This window comes from Rana temporaria, chromosome 3, assembly GCF_905171775.1.
Source record: "Rana temporaria chromosome 3, aRanTem1.1, whole genome shotgun sequence".
Classification (NCBI taxonomy): domain Eukaryota; kingdom Metazoa; phylum Chordata; class Amphibia; order Anura; family Ranidae; genus Rana; species Rana temporaria.
Window position 1 is genome coordinate 316,157,859 of NC_053491.1, and position 18,222 is coordinate 316,176,080.

Consider the following 18,222-nt stretch of genomic DNA (forward strand, 5'->3'; position numbering starts at 1 on the left):
ATACGATGCATAGCTCTCCTCCAGTCATAGTAGGCAAGGTGGAAAAATGTCCATCAAGTCCAACCTATTCACAGAATAAAAAAAATGTGGGCAGGCTTCACAGTAACTGATCACTGTGATAGATAATTATAGGCCATCACAGCAATCAGGCGACCTGGAATCGAAAGATCTGGGTCCCGAGGCTCTTCATGAGACCCCGGTCTCTGTGCTGGGAGCGCACCACAACCATGCGTCCCCATGTATTTTGCGCATGTAGTGCGTCTTGCGATCATATGAGATTCTGCCTCGATCCCAAATTGCCCAGGTGTGAATGAAGTTTCACGGAGAGGATACCGGAGCTTGATTTGGCTGCTCAGCATGCACCTGTACGAAGCGCCCAAGCACGTTCCATGTTTGACGATAACCTGAAGGAATACTTTTTTTTTTGCCAAGTTTTAAGAGAGCCCGACACTCTTCTTTCCTGATGAGCACCCAATCCGTGCGTGTCACACGGCAAGGTCTCTCCCCTCCCTGCTAGTTCCCAGGTGCGGTGCTGGAGACCGGCAGGGAGATTAGTAGGACATAACCGGCGCAATGCTAACCCCTTCACGGCGACCATATGCAAATATGCAGCCCTACTGGACTGGCTTATTTCCTTGGGGACGCATAGTTGTGGTGCGCTCCCAGCACAGAGACAGGGGTCTCATGAAGAGCCTCGGGACCCAGATCTTTCGATTCCAGGTCGCCTGATTGCTGTGATGGCCTATAATTGGCTATCACAGTGATCAGTTACTGTGACGCCTGCCCACATTTTTTTTTATTCTGTGAATAGGTTGGACTTGGACATTTTTCCACCTTGCCTACTATGACCGGAGGAGAGCTATGCATCGTATCTTTTTCTCTCTCTCCTTGCAGAATAAAGAAAAGTGTGTAAAAATAAAATAGTAATTGTGTGTGTTGATTCTGAGTGCAAGTTTGGAGCAATGCGCTCCAAATTTACACAGCATAGAGTATTAGTGGCATTCTGAGATAACTGTTCAAGATGCGATTCAGAGCTGGTTTGGCATAAAAGTGGCTAGAAAACTGATTTGCATAGATGTGGAGAGACACATTTCTAGCATATGAAGGCAGATTGAAAAATCGCAGCAGTACTAAATTTGCATTGGAAAAGGGTATTAATAATCACATCCCTGAATCGTATCAGAATTGCAGGGCTAAAGGTCTCGGGCGATATGATTTGGTATTAGTGAAGGAGAAAAATTAAAGACAAAAAGCATTGTCGGCAGAACATGTGGTCTATTTGACCAGTAACAAATACCTACCAGGTATTCATTTCTCCATCAGTAAATCCACATAAAAAAATAAATCAATCAAGTATTTCTCACAAAAAAGTATTGCAGTAACACGTTTTGCTATACACATGTTTATTCCCTTTTTGTGTATTGGAACAAAACGGAAAAAAAAAAAAAAAAATAAAAAAAAAAAAAAAAAAAAGGGAGAAAAAAAAAAAGCAAATTGGACATAATGTCACACAAAACACCAAACATGGGCTGGTCAAAATTCTTGGCACCTTTTCAAAATTGTGGATTAATAAGATTGTTTCAAGCATGTGATGCTCCTTTAAACTCACCTGGGGCAAGTAACAGGTGTGGGCAATATACAAATCACACCTGAAAGCAGATAAAAAAGGAGAGAAGTTCACTTAGTCTTTGCATTGTGTGTCTGTGTGTGCCACACTAAGCATGGACAACAGAAAGAGGATAGAGAACTGTCTAAGGACTTGAGAACCAAAATTGTGGCACTGTAGCTAATCTCTCTGGGCATGGACGGAAGAGAAAAATTGATGAAAGGTTGCAACGCAGCATAGTCCGGATGGTGTATAAGCAGCACCAAACAAGTTCCAAAGAAATTCAAGCTGTCCTGCAGGCTCAGGGAGCATCAGTGTCAGCGCCAACTATCCGTTGACATTTAAATGAAAAATGGCAGGAGACCCAGGAGGACCCCGCTGCTAAAAAAAAAACATAAAAAAAGCAAGACCACAGTTTTCCAAAATGTACTTAGTAAGCCAAAATCTTTCCGGGAAAACGTCTTGTGGACAGATGAGTTCAAGATAGAGCTTTTTGGTAAAGCGCATCATTCTATTGTTTACCGAAAACTGAGGCCTACAAAAGAAAAGAACTCGGTACCTACAGTGAAATATGGTGGAGGTTGAATGAGGTTTTGGGGTTGTTTTCCTGCCTCTGGGTGCCTTGAATGTGTGTGCAAGGCATCATGAAATCTGAGGATTAGCAAAGTATTTTGGGTCGCACTGTAGAGCCCAGTGTCAGAAAGCTGGGTTTGCGTCCGAGATCTTGGGTCTTCCAGCAGGACAATGACCCCAAACATATGTCAAAAAGCACACAGAAATGGATGGCAACAAAGCGCTGAAAAGTGCCAACGTGGCCAGCAATGAGTCCAGATCTAAATCCCATTGAACACCTGTGGAGAGATCTTAAACTTACTGTTGGGAAAAGGTGCCCTTCCAATAAGAGAGACCTGGAGCAGGAAGAGTGGTCCAAAATTCCGGGTGAGAGGTGTAAGAAGCTTATTGATGGTTATAGGAAGCGACGGATTTCAGTTACTTTTTCCAAAGGGTGTGCAACCAAATATTAAAGTTAAGGGTGCCAAGAATTTTGACCAGCCCATTTTTGGAGTTTTGTGTGACATTATGTCCAATTTGCTTTTCCCCTCCTTTTTTTGTTTTGTTTCAATACACACAAAGGGAATAAACATGTGTATAGCAAAAACATGTGTTACTGCAATATTTTTCTGAAAAAAAATTCTGGGGTGCCAACAATTTCGGCCATGACTGTATATATTTAAATGGCAATTTAAAACAGTTTATTGATATTAATTATTTTCTTTTACAAAGACTATTTTTTAAACTTGTGTCCAGCAGTAGAGGACTAGAAGCTCCTCCTGCTTATGTTTCCCTGCAGACAGGATGGGAAAGATCTGGGTCATGTGACAGCTGTGTATCAATTAGGAAAAAGGTACTTGGACATTTTAATTAAAATAATTACAGTGCCATTATCCACATACAGAAATATAAGGGACAATGTAAATAGTGTGCATTTAGTATAACTTTGGGGACTAGTTCACACCAGCAAGCCACACTAACTGCACATCTGTTGGTAAATACTAGAAGGAACACTGCTGATGTGCCAGTATATTTTTTAAGAAGTTTATTGAAATGTCACAGGCGACAATTTATTCCATTAATTTTACTGCATCACAATTGTAATGCAGTAGTTTGCATCAATACACTGTGCTGAAAAAACAAAAAACATTAATATTTATTTGCTAAAAAGTTTTAATGGTATACAGTCTTGTGATTCAAACACCTGCCATCGCCAGGTCCTGGATCTCCACTGCCCCATAGTTCAGACAAATTTCTTTATTCCTACGTAGAAAAGAAGCCTGCAAAGCACAAAATGACATGACAGGAGACAATAGTCTCTCCACCCTAATACAGCATAAAGCTTAGAGGATCTGGTTATAGTAAAATGTGTAAACCTCAGATTTAAGGTAAGTCGAGAAGGACTTCTACTGTAAGCTGTTAATTAACCCCTCCATCCAAAATCTGCATTTACTTACCAGTCATCACCAACATTGAATGCGTTAAGACTTTTCGTGAAGCCTTGCATGTTGTTGGGGCTAACTCGTTGCAGGAAATCAATGTAGTCTTCGGAGTGAAAGCGGCACATGTCATGCTGTGAAGCTTGATAGGGTTTAAAGACCTGCAAGACATTGTATACAGATCAATCACAATAACTGTACAATCTCCAGAGCTAAAAACTTCAGAAACGAAAAGTGGTTGCCCATATCTAGTCTTGTGTTTACAGGAGAAGTATAGCTATAAAAGCTATAACCCCCTTTTAGCTGATATAACAGGCCCGGACCAGCCTTTGAAAAGATTAACCATATGGTTGGGATCCGCCCAAATGCCTGGACCAGCAGTTGGCTCAGCCTCTCAGTGTGCGACTGAGAGCCTGAGCAAGCCGCTCCCATCCCCTCCACCGCCCAGCATGCTAGTGAGCGCTGGAAGAGCAAAGGAGAGAGCCAGTCACCTGTTCTCCGCAGTCTAAAAACGAGAACAGAGTGGACATCGCTTAGTGAATGATAGAGATTATATATCTATATACAGAGATTCTCTCTCGATCGATATAATATTCACCAGTAAAGGCCCATTCACACTCTGTTCCGTCATCTGATTTTCCTCATGGAAGAACTACAGGTAACTCCATTGACAAACACAAAACAGTTTTTGGTGTGTCACGTTGAGGCCAGAATGCAGTCTTACTCTGCATTCCAGAGCAGTGCAATATTATGCAACATGTTTGCATAATATCTCAGCGCTCTGCATGGTTTCACATGTCACCACACACTGTGCTGTTGTGCAGTGACATGAAGTGTCACTTTGTACACATTTCCATTAAAAAAAAAAGAAAGAAGCCATGTGATGTGAGTAAACATGCATCACAGAACCCTTCCCGCAGGGCTCTGCAGCCCAAAACATAAGGGATGCAGTAGTTTGGGTTGCAGGGCAGAGTAAATGGGCCATAACAGAATTAAAGTGGCTGTAAAGGCACAAGGTTTTTTACATTCATGCATGAAGATAAAAAAAAAAAAACGGTGTGCAGCATAATACTTACCCAAGCCCCCTATTCGATCCAGTGATGACTATGAGAGCCTTGTCTTACTGGGGATTCACACTACTGATTGGCTTTTGGGTGTCAAGCACGGCCCCAATGAGCCAGTCAGGAGACAAAGGGGCAGGGGCGTGCCATAGCTCAGTGTATGAATGGACACACAGAGCCGCAGCTCAGGAGCGGGTCTGCTTGGGTGCCCCCACAGCAAGCTGCTTGCTGTGGGGGCACGCGGCAGGAGCCAGGAGAACCAGCATGGGACACAGAGAATCAAGGCTGCTCTGTGCTAAACCACTGCACAGAGCAGGCAAGTTGTTTTTTGGAAACAAACTGAGTATTATGCAATAGTATACAGGGTAATCATACATTTAAGTGTGTAACAGATAAACATAACCCAATAAAAAAAAAACATAACCCAATAAAAAAAAAACATAACCCAATAAAAAAAAATAAAAAAAAAAAAAGACAAAAAAAAAGGAAAAAAATACTGGTGATGATTATTTCCCATTTACATTTCAGACCATATTGTGTATACAATTCACACGATCAATATGGGGGTAGCAGATTTCAGCTAGTAATACATATTGTGGATTCAGTTGACGAGGATTGGAGCCATCTGTCCCAGATTTTATTATATTTGCCCGGACACCCTCTATTGATGTAAATAATCTTTTTGTAATGTATTATTGATTTCAGAAATCCAGGCAAACACTGTGGGAGTTGAGGCCTGAATCCAATTGCGAGCTATAATCTTTCTAGCTACAAAGTTTCATGAAGAAATCTATATTTGTGTCAGAAAAGAGACCCAACAGGCACTGCCTGGGATTAAAAGGGACATCGGGGAGCACACCTGATCATGCAGAAATCGGACAATCTGCGACTAGTATCCTTGAATACGAGGACAGTGTCAAAAGAGATGGCCAAAGATATCAACTGAGATCAAACATCTGGGGAACATGGAATTATGTGAAGGACAGACTTTGGCTAAATCGGATATGTGTAATGTAGGCTTGCGTAAGTCGATCCAACATTTTGGGGGATACAAGGGTGAAGGTCTTCAGAGCCTTGCCCCAGTCATCAACCCATTTGGTCGTAACAGAGAAGGCAAGTTTAGTGGCAGCTGGAATAGACGTGGTTACTAACTACAAATTACATCAAGTGCATCCAGAGATGGTAGGTTGGGGTAGGAACCTGTGAACTGGGTAGAGAGTGCATGTCGCACCTAGAGAAAGCGAAAGAACATATAGTTGGGGAAATTAAATTCTGCTTTTAATTGGCCAAAGGTTTTGAGTTCTTCCTTCTTGAGAACATAAGACAACAAGTAATATCCATATAGTAGGATCGGGTATCTGAAGGAGTTCTGGGATAAGTTTGTTGTACCATAAGAGTATCAACATGAAACTCAGTCGTTCCTATCTTGGACATTGCCAGATCTCAGATCCACTTGAGCTGAAATAAAAAAAGGACAGAGTGGTTCAGGAGCTCCAGTAAACCATGCAGGTCACACAACAGATCACAGAATGGATGTTAGAATCGCGAGTCCACTGGGTGACATACCAAACCAAGGTATCTACATTTGTCAACCTTATCAATGTGGTAAAAGTGAGAGAGCTGCGCTGCCAGGTAATATGATCCAAATTTCAGAGCTGCAAGGCCCCCAAGAGAAGTTCTGAAGAACCTTCCAGGACAGTTTGTGTCTACTGGGCCCCTAAATGAAAGCTTGCAACAGGGTGTCCATAGTTTTAAATTATCCAAGTGGAATGTAGACCGAGGAGCAGTGGTGGTGCGTCCATAAAGGGCTCAGGAGCGCCACCCCCTATCTCCTGCACCTATCTACGGTTGCCACTTCCACCCCCTATTCAGGTGTCCCGCCCCTTGTCGGACTCCAGGCATCTGAATTACAGCGGCGGGGGCGTTATTGGAAGCACCCGATTAGAGCTGCAATAATAGGCTTCCAAATTGGTAAACAGCGGGCGCAATGCTGTGCGTTCGCTGTTTACACAGTGTTGTGTTAGGAAAGCGTTTTATTTGTTTCCCCAACACCGACCTGCCTCTTAGCCAATCAGGATGCTCCGGTCTGGTTACCATCACCTGATTGAATGAAGCGATCAATCATAGACGACAGGAAGAGGACATCGAGGACTTGGAGGGAGCATGGAAAGACAGCCCCGTGACCCCAGACAGGCAAGTGTCGGTGAGTGCACACTGTCCGCGACTTTTTTTTTCCCAGTTGGTTTGCGCCCCCCCCCCCCCCCCCCATCCCAAAAAAATTTGAGCACCAGCCACCACTGCCGAGGAGTGCCGTAGTACATGTAGAATTTCAGGTAAAAGTATCATTTTGACTAGGCCCAAGTGGCCCATAACTCCCAACGGCAATTTGGCCCACGTCTGTTTTAGCTTTAATCAGCAGAAGAAGGGACTCCACATTCAGTGAGACAATCAGCTACACTGGAAACCTGAACTCCCAAGTGTTTAAAAAGTGGAAACGCTGAGGATTGAGAGTTAGCCTAGTCTTTCGATGAGGGAAAATGTATCCAAAGGGAGAATCTGGGACTTGCCCCAATATATTATAAGGCCTGAGAATCTATCGAAGTTTTCTATGATCTGTAACCCAGTTAAAAAAAGGGAAGGGCCAGACTCAGCCAGGTAACATAGGCTGGTATATATTGTGTCCGACATGGGGGCTCTACTTTTTCCTACACAAGACAGAGAAGTGTGAGGTAAAGAAGCAGGAATAAGCTTGATGGGTGGGATGCAAGTGTCGCCAAGTATCCACCAAGTTAAAAAACTTGGTCCAGACATAATTTTCAACCATATTAAAGTCTGCTAGCCATACAGCCAGTATAGATGGATATTTGGCCATAAATGAAAAACCCTCACTGAGAATTGTGGAACATACCAGGCTAGTATAAGCAACAAATCACCCGCTATCTTGGCAAGCAAGAAAATATATCTGCCCTGGGGGTCTGACACCACTGTCTGGAGTTCGAAGGAAAATTATTTGGCCATGAGTGCACTGAGACACCCCTGGAAAATGATGTGTGCGTGGCATGAAATGCCCATCCAATCCAGGGTCGCTGCAGTGTCTGCTGCATGGACCCATCCACGTGGGTCTCAACCAAAACTATGTCTGCACGCTGTGTCTTTGAAAAGGACAGAGCAGCAGTGCATTTCAATTTATCTCGTAGGCCATGGACATTCCATGTGAGAAACTTCATCCTGGCCATAGTAAAAGCGCAAGGTAGGACAAAGGCACACTGGTCCCGAGCAGCCTTTAGTAAGCATTGGCAAGTAAGTACATAATAATGCATACCGGACAATTTGAATATAAGTAGCAGCACATGTATTTTTCAGTCATAAACACAGTTATGCCAGATGTTCACCAGTAAAAAAAAAAAAATAAAAAAAAATAAAAAAAAATAAAACGCACTGCAAGGAGACAGTGGGGTCGATTTACTAAAGGTGCACTTTGCGAGTAGATTCACAACCCATTAAGCTGTCAGCAACAAAGAAATGTGTATGTAAAAACAATGTAAACTTAAACACGCCTCTTAAGTCTTGCCCCAATTCCAAAATACCTAGCCACCCTTAGCATAAACCTGCCCTGCCATTTAAAAACAAAAGGCAATTTTCTTTTCCTAAGTTCTAAATGCTGGCCTACTGATGAAATCTGTGCCAGATCTTCCCCATGTGCGTGATGCGGGAGCGGTCTTTTTGCCAAAGTTAAAAGGCATTTTTCCCCAGAGATCTCAGGAAAGAGGCCCTTTTATCGTCCCGAGATCACAAGAACCGACTACATCACTTGTAGCTCCTATTACATCATGTATGTTGTAAAATAAATCTCTGGGATTCTACTACAGGTTCTGCAAGGGCCCATTCACACCAGGTGTGGTTGGACTGCATTGGGCAGCTATTCCAGCTCAGTCTCACCACAAGACAAGGCAAAATGCCTTGATTCCTATCTGGTCAGTTCACAATACTGTGGTGCGGTGATTTGTGTTGAAAATAAGGTCGGCCTGCACAACTTTTTTTTCAGCAATCGACCACCTCACACCATGTTTAAGAGAACTTAAAAATGGGATGGGATAGGTTACAGAGTTGAACTTGTCCTCCAACTTGTTTTGAACCCCATCCGGTTCTGTAACTTGCTATTCCAACAGATAAAAACAGACTTCAAAAAAGAATCAAATCTAAAAACAGTTAGAAGATTTGTAAATTTCTCATTAGCTCAATTGCATATATATATATATATATATATAAAAAAAAAAAAAAAAAAGTACACAGCAGTGGTACAGCTATGAAATGTGACACTTACAATCATCTTTTTATATAGCCCATAGTGGAGAACCAGACTGTGTGTGAGAGCCAAGCGGTGTGGTTTCATGGGATGACCGGTTCCTGAAAGAGTTGAGAAATATTATTATTTTTGCATAAGGTTTCTCCAATAACATCCACATAATAAAATTTCTCTATTAGGGCTCATTAACACAGATGTTAAAATGGCACGTAGGAGATGTGTACAGTGTGTAGTTTTGTACGCATCTATACACAAATCTTTAGGCCCATTTAGACAGTAGCGCCCAGCAGCATACTGTAGCGCTTTAGACAGCAGTGTAAAAAAAAAAAAACTGAATAAACCAGAGCGCAGAGCCGCATCTGGGGCTGTATTTGTAATGCTGTGTGCATGCAAATATTTTTGGCGAACATTTAGATATCTAGTATCCACAGCACATAAATCTTATTGGCCACCACCGCTGCACAGGTCTGACATGTACAACGTGTATTCAGCAGCACCTGTGGCACCGAATATACACCACTGATATTTACCGGCTGGCCCTGAATGAGTCATTCATGCGGCGGGAGCACTTGCGCAGAATGACCAGCCTTGTGTCGTTCATGAATGACTTGCAAGGTCAGTGTTGACATGTAGGCTCCAAGCAGCAATTACACTGTACTTTTGCAAATGTCGCACAAGCATTAAGTGTGTACACCAGGGGTGCTCAAACTTTTTTCAAAGAGGGCCAGATTTCATGAAGTGAACATGCGTAAGGGCCGACCATTTTGTCTGACATTCTTTGAACCATTAAAATTTGGTCTAAGTGTGTTTTTTTCGAGCACTAAAACACTGCCCAACAAGAATTCTCTTGCCTTTGTGGCTGTGTGTGGTGAAAATATGAGCTTGGGTGTGTTATTTGAATATACCGTATTTATCACTTTAGGAAGAAAGTTTCAGGGGAAAAAAAATGTAAATAAAAGAACTGAATCAAAATAAGGGTCATTGCCCATCAATGCAGCCTAATCAGTGCCCATCTGCAGCCTCGCCATTGCCATGAATGCAGGCTCTCCATTTCCATGCATGCAGCCTGATCGGTGCTCATCTGCAGCCTCGGAGGGCTGGACGAGAGCCAACAGATTACATACAGGAGAATCTCCTGTTTACACAGCAGCCTCTTTAATACAATGTCCTACCTCCTATGATAGACAGACGAGTCGTCCAATGGCAGCCCAGGAGACGGGACTTCATATTACAGATGCCACCGAGTAAACAGGAGATTTTTCTGTATGTAATTTGACAGCACTTGTTCCCCCCTCCCTGTCCCCTCCGAGGCAGTGCCAATAAATACAGTATATATCCAAATTATCAGAGGGGCCACATTAAACTGGAACGGGGGCTGCAACTGGCCCCCGGGCCGGACTTTGGACATGCCTGGTGTATACCATACTGACAAGTTTTATGCAGGATCTTGCTGCAAGGGTTACTTTCATAAAGGAGCCTGAATGAGTCCTAATACAGTACAATGAGCAGCGCACAGCATACTTTTTCTTTTCACTTATACTGGATTCATACCTATACAGTAGTAATAAGTGATGGGCACCCAATTCATTACATATGGGCCCTCAACACGTCAACGCACCCAACCTTTTAAACCACCACTATACAGAATATGAATACACGAGCTGTAAATGTGCTGCATAAGCCAAAAAAGGGCCAGTTTTTTTTACGTGAGAAACCCTATCAAGAATGTAAAGGAAACAAATGGGATTTAAAGCGCACACACACACGAATGACCCCTCTGGTTTTTTTTTTTTCTAAAGTGAACTCCACATGCAAGCAGCAGCCACCTCTGTGAGCAAGCCCTGGTGAGCAGGGCGAAATACATCAAGGGGGTGTGGCTGGAGCGGCGCTGGCTGAAACCACATTCATCTTCATACTAATGCACTGGGTTGGTGAGCGGCGCCTTTCCTTCTCTTTCATAGACCACATTATTCTGCCACACTCGTACATTTAATCGATTTGCTCTGATCATTCACAACCTGACAGAAAAAGCAGACACTCTGCATTTCCAGCACTGAGATAATAGCTTCTCTGGTACAGTGGAACACTCAGCAAAAACAGTGCTTTGTCACTCAACTGATGTAGTTTTGCATCTTTGGTAAGCATTCAAAAACAAAAGGTGCACTGTTTAGGAGATATTTACATTACATGCAGCCAGTGACATCACTGGCGCATGCACTCTAAACGAACGGCCGACCGTGCCGTTTTTTCAGAACAGTGTGCTGTGACCAGTGGCTCGCGCACACATGGACGGGAGTGATGTCATCGTGGCTCCGGCCAGTCACAAACCCGGAGCCGCGAACCTGGAAAGAAGACCAGGTATAGATGGACGCCATCTCCAGCGATGACTTTGCACCGCTGGAATGCTTTGTTTTGAGGAAAGTTACTAGCACATTATACCTTTGCCTTGCAAGCAAGGATAAAAAAAAGTGCAGTGGTTTACAACCGCTTTAAAGTCATTGTAAGGCTTCATTTCCATGGACGTTTTAACAGCCACTTTCTTTAGCCTTTTTTACAGCTTAAAAACGCCTGTCCATGTTTATTTATTTAAAAAAAAAAAAAAAAAAAATTTGAGCTGGAGCTCAAAAACGCAGCGGTAGCGTTTTTGAGCGTTTTCGCACGTTTGAGCGTTTAACTTCTGGCGTTTTTACAGCTCTACTCTGGAGCTTCAGAACGCCCTGGTCCTGCCTTTTTTTTTACAGCTCAAAAACGCCTATGCCATTTGCAGCTCAAAAACGCCTATGTGGGCATGATGCCATAGAATAACATGGACAGGCGTTTTTAAGCTGTAAAAAACGCTCAGAAAAGTGGCTGTAAAAATGTCAGTGGAAATGAAGCCTAAGGCTTCATGTTTTGTTTTTTAAACAACAAAACATGTCATACTTGCCTCCACTGTGCAGCTCGTTTTGCAAAGTGGCCCTGATAAGGATGCATTAAGGTGAAAAAACACAAGGGTTTACAACCCCTTTAAATGACACAAAAAGAACTGGAATAAAATGTATTTATAAAGCAAATAAAAAAAAGAAATGCATTTGCCATTTATCCAGTGAAAGTGTACAATGTGGCAATGTTATGCCACTAGCCTAGGATCACATCTTCGCGGTTCTGCGTGCCGCATGGCAGCCCATTCATTTGTACCTGCTTTTTCTGCAGGAATAAAAGGTCCCCGAGGTATGAAGTGTGCAGTGCCACAGCCTCCACAAAACTGAATCAGCTGTACTACTGGTGCTCAGACACAGGTTGCTGAAGCCTTGAAAGCATCAAATCCACACAAAAAGCCAGCAACACGGTACTTGATAATAATGCCAGGTGCACATAGGCCAAAATCAGTCGATATAGTAGAAACCAACCAACATTCAGAAGGAGTACAGCTCTCTGTCAACCGGGCTTGCCGGAAAAAAAGCATTTAATTGGTATCCGATCAACATGTGCAGCCAGTGGCTGAAAGCGCTGACGGGTGTGTTCTGGCTGGGGAGCGGTCCCCTTGTCATAAAACAAAAGCACAGCAGGGCAGATTCTTGTACCAACATCGCTTGTGTTTCTACCTAAAAGGCCTTACTCATGACAAACGTTCACACACACCAACAACAAACATTTAAGCACAGTTATAAATAAGCTACAAAAAAAAATTCTGCGCTGTATTGTCATGGCTATAGCTACATGTTTGTTAATTAAGCTTGGCAATATTTATTAATATACGTGGTGCAGGTTTATTATAAGAGAAAAGTGCACCCTCTGCCAGAAAAAAAAAGTTTTATACTCACTCTGGTTGGTGCCATTGCCACAAAAAAGACCTGCATAACAAAACAAATTAGAAAATGGAGGAGGAAAAAACTGAAGAAAGAGATGAGAAAAAAAAGAAAGTAATAAAAAAAAAATGGGGAGTGGAAAATAAAAGGAAACAAACAAATAGAACAAGGGATCCCAGGCAGGATCGTTTGAGATACCGATCCACATCCCACCTATGGTTCAAACCACCCGGGATGCAACTCAAAGGTCCAAGAAAACTCCTTCTCAATGAGTCTCCAATGTCTACTGCTTCCTCTGGGTTCGGATGCTACGGCGTTCAATGCCACAAAAATTTAAGGACTTCATATTCCCCATATGGATCTCCCAGAAATGTTTAAGAGCTTGAGAGATATCCTGTGCATGCAGGGTGGGCAGCTGTCGGCTGGAGAACCTGCCACCACCTGACAGGACCTTATAAAGGGCATGATCTGAATAATGAACAGACAGATTCCTTTTTAGAACATAAATAACCCAGTAACCGTCCCCCCCCCCCCCCCCACGGTTGGTCTTACCGGTAACGGCATTTCCAGGAACCTTCCAGGACAGCTACTTGAAATGATTGGCTCCGCCCTCTACAGGAAACAAATCAGATACAAATCAGATACAATTTTAAAAGACCCCTCAGTTGTTCAGATGATCAAGCAAACCTTCACCAAAGTGCACTCGGCAGAGGGAAAAAAAAAAAAACCCCACAAAAATCATAACAAAAGACCACCACCGGGTGAAAGTAGAGTAGGGTGGGACTATAGACGCTGTCCTGGAAGGTTCCTGGAAATACCGTTACTGGTAAGTCTAACGGGGGGGTTTTCCCCCCCTCACCTTCCAGGACAGCTACTTGAGAGGATAAACAAGATACTATACCTTAGGGAGGGACAACAGCCTGAAGCACTTTCCTACCAAAGCAGGAAAGCATCTGAACTCTAATGTTTGACAAATGCATGAGAAGAGGACCAGACGGCAGCTTTAGAAATTTCCTCCCATGATGCCCCCGCTCTTTTTGCCCATGACGTAGCCATAGATCTCGTAGAATGAGCCCTTATTCTAGGAGGAGGACTATGACCTGATGCTTTGTAAGCTTCACAAATAGCTTCCTTAACCTCTTCCCTACCGGGCCATTGTAAAATGACCACGGCAGGAACCCTCCCTCTATCCGGGTGGACGTTATATGAAGTCCTTTGTTCCCGGCGATCTAGGAAGCGCGCCGCTCGTGACACGGCGCGCCTTGCCGGCTGCCGCTATTCCCCCGGGCACCCGCGATTGCCGGTGATCACGGCAGGAGTGTGGATCTGTGTGTGTAAACACACGGATCCACCTCCTGTCAGAGGTGAGGAGACCGATGCTGTGTACAGAGGAACACACATCGGTCTCCTCCCCTTGTGAGTCCCCTCCCCACTACAGTTAGAACACACTTTGGGGAACATTTTAACCCCTTCAGCGCCCCCTTCCCTGCCAGTCACATTTACACAGTAATCAGTGCATATTTATAGCACCAATCGCTATATAAATGTGAATGGTCCCAAAAACGTGTCAAAAGTGTCCGCCGCAATGTCAAAGATCGCCGCCATTACTAGTAAAAAATGTTTATAAAAATGCCATAAATCTATCACCTATTTTGTAGACGCTATAACTTTTGCGCAAACCAATCAATATACGATTATTGCATTTTTTTTTACCAAAAATATGTAGAATACGTATCGGTCTAAACTGAGGAAATTTTTTATTTTTTTTTAAATTGTGATATTTATTAACCACTTGTCAACCGCACACCGTCAAATGACGGCAGGCGGAAGACTCCATTGTTCTGACAGGACGTCATATGACGTCCTGTCATTTAAAGCCGCTAGGGAGCACGCTCACCCGGCGGCACGTGCGCACACCCGTCGCGTTACTGGGAACACAATAAGCGCGCCCGGCGGCCGTCGGGCACCCGCGATTGCCCAGTAACTGAGCAGGACCATGGATCTCTGTGTGTAAACACAGAGATCCACGTCCTGTCAGGGAGAGGAGACCGATGCTGTGTCCCTTGTACATAGGGACACAGATCAGTCACCTCCCCCAGTCACCCCCCTCCACCTACAGTTAGAACACTCACTAGGCTACACATTTAACCCCTTCCCCTAGTGGTTAACCCCTTGTCTGCCAGTCACATTTATACAGTAATCAATGCATATTTATAGCACTGTTCACTGTATAAATGTGAATGTTTCCAAAAATGTGTCAAAAGTGTCCGATATAATGTCGCAGTCCCGGAAGATAAAAAAAAAAAAAAAAAAAAATCATAATTATGTCCCCTATTTTGTAGGCAATATAACTTTTGCGCAAACCAGTATATGGTTATTGCGATTTTATATATATATTTTTTTACCAAAACTATGTAGAAGAATTAGTATCGGCCTAAACTGAGATAAAACATTTTTTTTTAAATGGGATATTTATTATACAAGTAAAAAATTGTGTTTTTTTTTTTTTTTTCAAAATGTACGCTCTTTTTGTTTATAGCCCAAAAAATAAAAAACACACAGGCGATCAAATACCACCAAAAGAAAGCTCCATTTGTGGGAAAAAAAAAAAGGATGTAAATTTTGTTTGGGAGCCACGTCGCACGACCGCGCAATTGTCAGTTAAAGCGACGCAAGTGCCGGAAGCTAAAATTTCGTCTGGGCAGGAAGGGGGTGTAGGCAAGTGGTTAAATAAAAAATAAATAGTGTTTTTTTATTTTAAATTGTCGCTCTTTTGTTTATAGCACAAAAAATTAAAAACGCAGAGATGATCAAATACCACCAAACGAAAGCTCCATTTGTGGGGGGAAAAACAAGGATTTAATTTGGGTACAGTGTTGCACGACCGCGCAATTGTCATTCAAAGTGCAACAGCGCTGAAAACTGGTCTGGGCAGGAAGGGGATAAAAATGCCCTGTATGGAAGAGGTAAAAGGGGTTGTAAAGGTAAAAAAAAAAAAAAAAAAAATCCCTAAAAATAGCTTCCTTTACCTTAGTGCAGTCCTCCTTCACTTACCTCATCCTTCGATTCCTTTTAAAATGTCCTTATTTCTTCTGAGAAATCCTCTGGCGTAGGCCAGAGAAAAATTCCACGGGAAGGAGAGAGCATCCGTCCCCCAAGGACTCTGTCTTGCTCTCCAGCGAGAACGCTGGCAGCTTTCTGTTGAGACTGGAGGCAAAAAGATCCACTGCAGGAAGACCCCATCTTAGCACAATCTCCCTGAACGTGCCTTAATGCAGCTCCCAACAGCTGGAACTGACGCCCACTCTGCTCAGATAATCCGCCAGTGCATTCTCTGAACCCCTGATGTGTACTGCTCTGATTGAGGTGACATTGATTTCTGCCCAGGACAGAATCTGCTGTGTCAGAAGAGACTCTGAACAAGCCCCCTTGCTTGTTCAGGTACGTCACTGTAGTGGCATTGTCTGAGAAAACTAATAGGTCTCTTGAACCAGGGATCGACAAATCCCGGGCGCCAGGTCGCCATGGCGACTAGAAATAGTGTCCTGGCGACTTGGCTTGGAAGGTGTGCAAAAATTTTTTTTTGGTGAGCTGGCGCCATCAGGTGGTGAGCCGTTGGTATTACAAATTATTACCACTAGATGTGAGCTGGCGCCATCTGGTGGTGGCCGTTGGTATTACAAGTTAAGCATTACAAGTTAAACAGCAATTCTAATGTCATTTTTCACAATTTTCACTGCCATCTTCTTCCCTCTAATTACAACCCCCAAACATTATATATATATTTTTTATCCTAACACCCTAGAGAATAAAATGGCGATCGTTGCAATACTTTGTCATGCCGTATTTGCGCAGCGGTCTTACAAGCGCACTTTTTTGGGAAAAATAGCACTTTTTTTAATTAAAAAATAAAACAGTAAAGTTATTCCCATTTTTCTTAATATTATGAAAGATAATGTTACGCCAAGTAAATTCATACGCAACCTGTCACGCTTCAAAATTGTGTCCGCTCGTGGAATGCCGACAAACTTTTACCCTTTAAATCTCCATAGGCGACATTTAAAAAAATCTACAGGTTGCATGTTTTGAGTTACAGGTTGCATGTTTTGAGTTACAGAGGAGGTCTAGGGCTAGAATTATTGCTCTCGCTCTACCAATTGCGGCGATACCTCACGTGTGGTTTGAACACCGTTTACATATGCGGGCGCTGCTCACGTATGTGTTTGCTTCTGCGCACAAGCTCGTCGGGACAGGGTGCGTTTTCTGGCTCCTAACTTTTTTAGCTGGCTCCTAGATTCCAAGCAAATTTGTCAACCCCTGTCTTAAACAGACCCTCTCTTGCAGGGCCAAGAGAGCTTTCCCCACAGCTAGCAGTTTCCCTGAAGTTTGAGGAACGGCCTGCCTCCTCTGGCAACCAGGCTCCCTGGGCCTGCTAGCCCTGAGAGTGCGCACCCCAGCCCCACAGACTGGCGTCTGTAGTAACTTTTACTGGAGCATGTTGCGCCCAGTTCTTCCCTCCCTGCAGGTGTTCCCGCTGCTCCCACCAGGAGAGATGGAGAAAATCCTACCTTGGCAGCTGTACCAGCTGATTTAGAGAATCCTTCCTGCGATCCCAATGGTGCAAGAAACACCTGAAAGGGTCTGGAGTGTAATTGGGACCAGGGCACCCCTGGGATGGCCGCAGTCATTAAACCTAATAACTGCATGATCCGCTGAAGAGAGGTCTGCGGGAGCAATTTGAAGGTTTGCACGGAAAGAAGAAGTTTCAAAATGTTCTCCGCGGGAAGAAATCTATTAGATTCTATTAGATAACCAAGAAAAAGTATCCTCTGGAAGGGTACCAGGCAAGACTTCTGTTGGTTGACTTTCCACCCTAGTTTCTGAAAGATCCGCAAGATCAACTGCAGATCCCAGATAAGATCAGAAAATCGTCCAGACATGGAACGATCGCTACACCCTGTATCCAAAAAAAAAAAAAAAAAAAAAAGGGCCATGACCTCGACCATGATTTTTGTAAAAATTCTGGGTGCTGCCAAGAGACCGAAAGGGAGGGCATTGAACTGCCAATGACTCGGCCCGTTGTCCATGAAAATCGCAAATCTGAGGAACCTTCGGTGGCTCTGGCAGATTGGTACATGAACATGAAGATAAGCATCCTGAAGATCCAGGGTTACCATGAAGACCTCTGGCCACATCAGATTTCTTACAGAATAAGTATTTTCCATCTGAAAACATCTGTAGAGAATAAATTTGTTTAGGACGCTTAAATTTATGACCATACGAAAGCCGCCGGAGGCTTTCCGACCCAGAAAGACGTGGGAATAAAATCTGCTGAATTTTTGAGTTTCCGGAACAGGGGAAATCACCCCTTCTGCTTCCCACATTGAAATCAGACTCAACATGGCTTGCCATCTCTCTTGGTCTCTCGGCAGATGGGCAAGAAAAAAATCTCTTGGGGGGGGGGGGGGAA

At 43.5% G+C, this 18,222-nt stretch overlaps 1 protein-coding gene across 2 annotated transcripts in view; it reads right to left on the minus strand.

The window, feature by feature from the left end:
- Positions 1–18,222, minus strand: part of HDAC3 (histone deacetylase 3) — a 64,584-nt gene that overhangs the window by 40,080 nt on the left and 6,282 nt on the right. For both annotated transcript variants that reach the window (XM_040344881.1, XM_040344882.1), the window contains exons 2-3: positions 8,983–9,065; positions 3,616–3,758 (exon numbers count right to left, since the gene is read on the minus strand). In XM_040344881.1, coding sequence (XP_040200815.1) covers positions 3,616–3,758; positions 8,983–9,065 — 226 coding nt within the window. The remainder of the gene's footprint in view (positions 1–3,615; positions 3,759–8,982; positions 9,066–18,222) is intronic.